The sequence below is a fragment of the Ammospiza nelsoni genome, chromosome 5 (assembly GCF_027579445.1).
Source record: "Ammospiza nelsoni isolate bAmmNel1 chromosome 5, bAmmNel1.pri, whole genome shotgun sequence".
NCBI classification, from domain to species: domain Eukaryota; kingdom Metazoa; phylum Chordata; class Aves; order Passeriformes; family Passerellidae; genus Ammospiza; species Ammospiza nelsoni.
In genome coordinates, this window is record NC_080637.1 from 66,583,018 (window position 1) to 66,590,790 (window position 7,773).

Sequence of the window (7,773 nt, forward strand, 5' to 3'; positions counted from 1 at the left end):
AGAATAAATACACATTTCAACACTCCTTCAGCTCACCTCACAGTCCCAATAACAACAGTGCAATATTCTTAAACTGCTTTTGCAAGTCTCCTTTCTACAGGGCAGTTGAAAGGATACAAAAGCATTTTAACAATTTTGTAGCTCATCTCCGGAGCGTTTTTGTGAGGTGGGAGAAGGGGAGTTTTGTTGCCATTTGCCCATGGACAGCTGCCAAGCTCACCTGTCTCCACTGAGCCAGGGAGGGCCATATCACATCTCTCTGCAAACTCTGCAGCCAGCTCTGGATGGCTTCTCACTTTACTTATCTGAAAAACACGCGTTGCTCTGTTTAACCCTTTCCCAGCACTCGCCTGAGGGTGTTGCTCAAAACAGGCAACTTCTGTTTGGGCTTAGGGAAAGTCAGAGCTGTGAGGTGGATTTGGAGAAACCTGAAACCAGGACCCTCCTGTGGAAAAAACCTTCACCCAGTGAAAATTCCTCTAACCCTGCAAGTCATCCTACTGACCTCGGGCCGAGTGTCCACAGCTCTTCTTTTGCCACTCCCTGGTCAGAGTTAACCAGCCTCCAAATCAGACCCTTCTTTAAAAACCTCCAATTCCACAAGGTGCTGCCTACATCTCCCTATGGGCCACTTAATTTTTGCACTTAATTTCTGCTTTTAATCTCAAAAATTGTAATGAAAATCCTCCTGTGTAGGACTGACAGAGGAGAACTGTGCCGTTTTGTTTGCTGGCGTTCAGGAAATATTTGTTGATCCTCATGTGGAAGGTGTGACAGAAGTGTGGTGTCATCTACTCCCCTGTGTAAGGATTTCCATCCCTACAAATGAATATTCTCCACCCTCCTCTTCTCCTGGAAAAAATAGAGTGCACTGAATTATTCCCTGTCACATTCTTTCACTGAGCTGGCAAAATACAGTGAAATCCAGCAGAGTTTAAATGATATGGAATATGCAGGCGAAGCTTATCTAAGATAAAGCGTGAAGATCAAAATCAACAAAGCCTCACAAAAGAAAGCCCTAAAAGAGCTTTCATCTGCCTGATCCCATTTCCCTGCCTACACTTCTTTGTACCCTATTGCAATACATTAGTTCTGCTTTGGTTTCTGCTCTGCAGCAACATTTCTGCTTAAGAAAGATTCTGTTGAGTCATTACCAGCATCAGCCAAACAGGCTTTTCAAGAATGGAGGAGAAAATAAAGGCAGTGGTTTTCAAATTAATTCCATGCTGCTTAACCCTTAAACCACTAGTGACTTTCAGACTCTCAGCCAAGTCAGTGCTGAGCAGAATTTGGGGCTGTTGAGCCTGAGACAGAGCAATGTCAGTGCTTTTGTCAGTGATTGACCGGTCAGGCAGTGCTGGCCATGCACCTGGAAGGCAGAAATTGTAGTGAAGGTCTCTGCTGTCCAAGCCACATCCTAAACACTCCCTTCTTGCTTGTAAACACTGCCTCAGATAACCCACACACCTAAACAGAGGCAGGGAGAAGGGCTTTTCCTACCAGAAACTAGCAGTTGTAAATACAGAAATGGAAGAGAAGCAAGCACATCTCTTCCTCTAGGATGTAGCAGAGATTCTCTACTTCTTCTTTCCCCAGCAGGTTGTATTTAGGAGACAATAGTGGTAACCAAAGAGATAAAACCTGAATAAGCTCCTGGTACCTTGAGGTTTGAGGGGCCCACAGGGGAGCCAACACTTGGAGTGAGAAGAGACAGAAGAGGCAAAAGTGGATAAGGTGATTTTCCTTGCCTTGGCTTTTAAAGCAATCTCAGTCTCCTAAGCTTTCAGTCCACACTGCCAATGGCCATTTCCAAAGTTATCTTTGCTCAGAAAAAGGCTGGAATCGTTCTCTCCCCCTCTTATTCTCTCTGCCTCCCTTTTTAATGAAAGCTCAGTTTAGATCTGATATCACTCTAAAAGGTTTGCTATCAAAGTTTATTAGACCCACTGGGACAGATCACAGTTTGCAGAGGCTCACAGTTTCACAGCAGATAACTGTAAAGTGAACCATTCAATGTTCTTCAAAATGCTCCTTTTTCTTGGGCTCATCTATAACACAAAGCTGCACTGTGTTCAAGCATCATTAGAAGTGATCCCAGCTGATTACACGATGCTGGCCATAGTTCTGCCTTTGGAGTAAAGTCAAGCAGCCCCCAGCCCCCAGCCTGTCCCACTGGGTGATGCTGAGGTGAGTGGGAGCCATTTGCAGTGAAGGAAAGCCCTACCAGCACAAGGGGATAATGCCAGCTATGGGCTCCTAAAGAAAGATCAGAACTTCAAAAATACTAGGAAGCATGAGTGCAGCTTCCCTTTAAAAATTCATATGTGCCTTTCCCTGCTTAATGATAATGATAATAATAATAACAATTAAGAAGGACTCCTCTACTAGGGACTACAGCTGAGAAATTTCAGCTATAAAGCAAAGAAATGAAAGAAGGAATTAACATGCCCTCCTATTGAATGGCTGAACGGCTGTTTCTTCTTTTCTTTTTTCTTTTTCTTTTTTTTTTTTTTTTTTTAATGAAGCCATTGGTGTTAATATGAGGTTTTTAGTAGGCTATCCTCCTAAAAGTGCATGGGAATAAACACCCTATCTGGCGAGATCTCTGACTGCAACATGTATCACCGAGGCATCCATTTACAGTGGGAAGGGAGGGGAGGCTGTTCCATTTCCCAGGACAGTCATGGAAAGCATGATGTCCCACAAGCAAGGGTGGTGAGGGCTGGGAGAGGTACTGGGAAAAAAACATTCACAATAAAGCGAAGAGTGAAGGAGAGTTTCAGGGCAGATGTTTGCAGGATGCATCATCACCAGCCCTGGGAAAAGGCTGAGAGACAAAATGCTTGAATTGAGTCCTCGGGCCAGCAATGTCCTGTCCTTCTGCTGCCATTGTCCCTGTGACTTTGCAGTGTCATCTGCTCCAGAGCAGCAGGCTGGACAAAACTCAGGGAGTGGGTGGCTCTCAGATGCCCATGCTCCCTACCAGGCTTTTCCCTTGCTTTTGGCCTCAGAATGCCTCTCACCAGCAGCATTTGGAACCATCTGACAGCTCTTCTGCTCTCTGATTCCCTAACAGGTCATGCAGATGGACCAGAAGCTGGATGACATCCTGAGCACCCTGCAGGCTCAGCTGGGGGATCAGGCACAGACACAGATGCCAGGGGCAGCCACCCCACCTGTCAGACACCCACAGACACCCACAGAGTCCCCCCAGTGACCCAGGAAATGTGAAAGCCAGGGGACAGCCACACGGGACCCTCCTGCTCTTCCACGTCTGGGTATCTCTCACTCTTGGTGTCCTCATCTATGTCACGGGTGAAATGAAATATAAATTAAATAAATGAAAAATCTGCACTAGTGGATGAAAAAAAACTGAAAAAAAAAATAAAAAAAGAGAAGAAACAGCAAGAAGCCAGCCACGACCTTAGGAGAGCACATAAGTTCTGCACCTGTTTTATTTTATTTTAGCTGAACTCTGGCAGCCAGCAGCAGCCCAGCTCCCATCCCCCAGCCCCACTCGGGCTGAGCACACAAGCACAGGGCACGCTGTCAAGGGAAGCATCCCAGCCAGGGTTAGGATGACCCATTTGTGGGCATGGAAGGAGAAAAGAACTGTTCTTCTGGCATTTAATCACTAAGTTTAATGCTCACAGCATGCCCCAAAGGGGGAAAGGAGCCAGCATTTGAACATGAAACAAATGGAAATCAGTGAACAGGAAAATTAAACAGCATGTTTTGACTTCTACCAAGCAGTGAGGATCATAAGAAGGGCAGATTTATATGCTGGTGCGAATGACAAAGTAAAGACAACAGGCTACTGATTAAAAATATGGAAGTGTACACAGGCTGGTTGACATATGAAAGGCTGAAGCAGAGACTTCAGCTAATTAAAGCAAAGGGCTGCCAGTGAGATGAGATGCATGTTGGAACAGACAGGCAGGAGAGATAGGATCTGCGTAGGCTTACTTCACCAGAACACTGTAATAGTTATCAGCTACTCTGATGACTGTTATGCAAAATGTTCTCAAGCTTTTACCTTCATTCAGCAGAGGTTGTTGACTCCAGTTGCCTTAATTTTAACATAAGGAACCTGTATGGTAATTGGCTATGAGCTGTCTCTGTGAAGCTGGGTTAGAGCCACGGGGTAGCAGGGTGCTGCAGGAGGGCTGCAGCTGTGATTGAGAGTGGCAGGGCTCCTTAAAGAAAACAGAAATGCACACACTGTTGATGAAAGCTAATGGCTGTTTAAATAAACTGCTGTGTATAATGTTCAATGCTAGATTTATTTTTTGCCTTGTAATCTGGCTGTAAATCGAGTGCACATGCTGGCTGACGTGCTGTTGTTGAGGAACACCCCTGGTGCAGGTAGCTGGGCTGGCAAGCTGAAGATGGAAATGCAGGCTGAGATGCAGGTTTAAATGCAGACTGAAGTACAGGCTGAGCTCTGGGTGGAGCCCAGGACAAGAGGATGAACTGCTGACCTTTGGGGTGACAAAGGGCACAAAGGCAGGTGACAGCCAGCCAGGTGAATGGACACTGAGACGCAGCAGCAGCAGCTGGGAATTGCCGACCTTGGACAACAAGGGAGATGGAAACCAGTGATGGCAGCGAGGTGGATGGACATGGAGATGGGGACTGGCCATGGGGAGACTGTGATGGGATAAAATCCCAGGATTCCTTTGCTGGGGTCCCTCCTTGGAGGCAGCAGCTTGGGGAGTTTCTGTGTCACTGCCCCAGGAAGAAGTGGCTTCATGGAATGAGACGTGTGGGACTCTGCCACCTCTGCCATGGCAAAGCTGGTGTGATGTGAGGGGGATGTGTGGGGAGCCAGGGCAAGGGCCTTCAGCCCCAGAAAGTCTCTGAACTTGGGAGTGCCACTGCCAGAGAGCCCCAGAGGGAATGGTCTGACTGGTGAGTTTCCTTAACACTGCCACCATGAAATGGATCTTACCTGGCACTTCAGAAAAGGGACAATACAGCACTGCTGCTAAAAACCTAAATAATAAACCAAGCTAAAATGGGTGCAGTGTTACTTACTTGAGTCTTTTTAATATATTTGCATAACCAACAATTTGAATGAGCAGAAGACTGCAGAGCAAAGACCTGATTCCTGGGAAATCCTAAATATATTCTATTCCCACTCATATCCGTGAAAGCCAAGCCTGCATTGCATTTAAAAGCAACCTGAAAGACTGGTCCCCTAATAAGCATTTATTTGGACAAATGAGTGGTCCATTTCAATGTAATCAAATTAGTTTCTAACTATTACCTGTCCCTTTAAAACTCTTTCCCAGGTTTGTGTGTCTGGGAATTCAAGCTTGGAAAGAGCACAATGAGACTGATTCCAATCTTTAGATTGCAGGCGCGTCTTAGACAGAATATTAATGATGTGTGAGAGGCAATAAAAAAGAAAAAAAAAAAAAAGAAACAATGTGGTTTTAATTAAATCAGCTGACAAGCCGCCATTCCATCTTGTCTGATTACTGCAGAGTTACTGAACATGACCAAATACAGCATGTAACATGGGACAAACAGTAAATAATCATTGCCAGAGCATTGAGCTCCTCCTGGTTTCAGTCAGGGTCATGAGCTTCTGCAATATTCCTTCATAAAACCTCCCTGACTGTGGCCAGCCAGAGCTAAATGGACACTGGACACCAAATTAGGGTTAACACTGTTTCATCAGCCACAGGTAAAAGAAAATAAATCTGCCTGGAGATCCTTTTGCCACCAAGATTCTTAAGGGGAGCAGTGCAGCTTTCAGCAGAAGAGCTCAGGGACAGCTGTGGCCAACACAAGGTGACATTTCCTCCTGCAACACTGCAGACATTTGTGTGAGGGATATCCTGATCACTTGGTGGACCAAGTAATGCAACAGTGTTTTACTTACTCTTCAGCCTCCACAGAAGTGTTTAGGCACTATATATATAGCAACACCTACTACTCTGAAGTGCCTGGAAAATCCAGCTGAATAGAATACAAGTGGTCACAGCTATGGTGAGTGTCAGAAGGGATGAGTGGGTGGGAGGAGAAGATAAAGAGGCACGCAGTGGTCCCTCCACAAAAACAGAATGTGTGCCAGACTGTCTGTGCACGTGTGTGTGTGTGTGTGCACATGTGTCTGTTTTAAACTCAAGCCAGGGTTTCCCCAGAAAGTCTTGAGTGAGGCCAGAGCCTGAACCTTCACAGGTTTGAAAACCCAGCAGTGCTGGCCATACATCCACTTTACAGCTGGCACTGTGGACACCACAGTGTGGCAGGACCTGTGACCAGCACACTCCCCACTGCCAGAATGGAGAGATGAGGGTGTGGCTTGAGCAAATTGCAGGAGGAAGGAAGAAGCCTGGTGGGAGACATCAATTTTCACACCATATGAAGAGATTCATGGTCAAAAAAATTCAAGCAACATAGCTTAGCCATGCTTAAGAAAATATCCACACTCACACCTAAGACAGAAGTCCATTTGCCATCCAGCAAAATCTTTCTGATTGCCCAGGGGGAAAAGCACACAGAATTAGCACTGATGTGACCACGTGGTGACACTTCCTGACCATTCCTCTGAGCAAAGATGGTTTGGTACGGGCATACAAACTGTATATTAATGCATTTGGACTTGGCCTTGTTGAACTGGATGTGGTTCTCATGGTCCCACTTCTCAGGCCTGTCCAGGTCCCTCTGGATGGCATCCCCTCCCTCAAGCCCATCCATGCCTGGCTCAGCTTGTTGTCACCTACAAACCTGCTGAGGGGGCACTGAGGAAGATGTTAAGTATTTTTTTTCCAGTACAGACCCTTGAGGCAAGTCCCTCATTGCTGGTTTCCATTTTGACATTGATCTGTAAACTGAAACTCCATCCAGACAATTCCTCGTCCATCCATATTTCTCCAATTCCAAACTAGCAATGGCAAGGGGGAGTCTATCAAAGGCCTTGAAGAAGTGCAGGTAGTTGATCTCAGTTGTCATTGCTGTAGAAGGTAAGTGGATTAGTCAGGCATGACTGCACTTGCTGAAGTCATGTTCAGTCTCATTAATCTCCTCCGTGTCTTCCATATAATTCAACAGGACTTCTAGAAGGATCTGTCCCATGATCTTACTGGGCACTGAGGTGAGGCTGGCTGGTCAGCAGCCCCAGGGTCCTGCTTGTTCCCCCGTGTACAAACACGGGTGCTACCATGCATTCGCCCTTGGCAGTGGCTCCAACACAAGGCAAAATACAGAAAGCATTCCCAGGGGAAATCCATGTGTGTTTTTATTTCCATTTGTACTGACTCTGGTTCACTCATTTCTGCTGGATGGGAGTGCAGCTGCTGAGCAGGGAGCACTCACAAGGTCACTCCTACAGCCCCTCCTCTTGCTCCAGTGGAACAGTGACAATGTTCTACAGCCCATGAGGTTGTCAGCACTGCAGCCACATCTGCACTGGTCCCATTTTGCCTTTGGACCCAGAACAGAGGCACAGCCCAGGCAGCCAAGGTCTCCCAAGGCCACAGGATCAGCAGGGGCAGCTGTCAGGAGTGCAGTTCACCAGTGCATCAAAAGGCAAGAGTGTAGATCAAGTAAAGATGAGATTCCTTTTTTCCAAAAGATCACATGGCTTTCTACCTGATCCAGTTTCACTGTGGAAGATACACTGTGTCCTCTCTTACCAGAGACATCGACACCAACCCAAACAAGATTTTCCACATTCCTTCTAATAATGCATGACATCCTGAAGTCTGCTGTCTGCCTGTGATGATGCAAGATGCTCAGAAGTCATTACAACAAAGCCCCAGG

At 46.3% G+C, this 7,773-nt stretch overlaps 1 protein-coding gene across 1 annotated transcript in view; it reads left to right on the forward strand.

Annotated features, from left to right (window-relative positions):
* Window positions 1-3,967, forward strand: part of LOC132073288 (potassium voltage-gated channel subfamily KQT member 1-like) — a 401,881-nt gene extending 397,914 nt beyond the window's left edge. Inside the window, exon 17 of the mRNA XM_059472242.1 lies at window positions 3,077-3,967. Within this exon, the coding sequence (XP_059328225.1) occupies window positions 3,077-3,217 (141 nt within the window). The 3' untranslated portion in view covers window positions 3,218-3,967. The remainder of the gene's footprint in view (window positions 1-3,076) is intronic.
* Window positions 3,968-7,773: the final 3,806 nt, after the last annotated feature.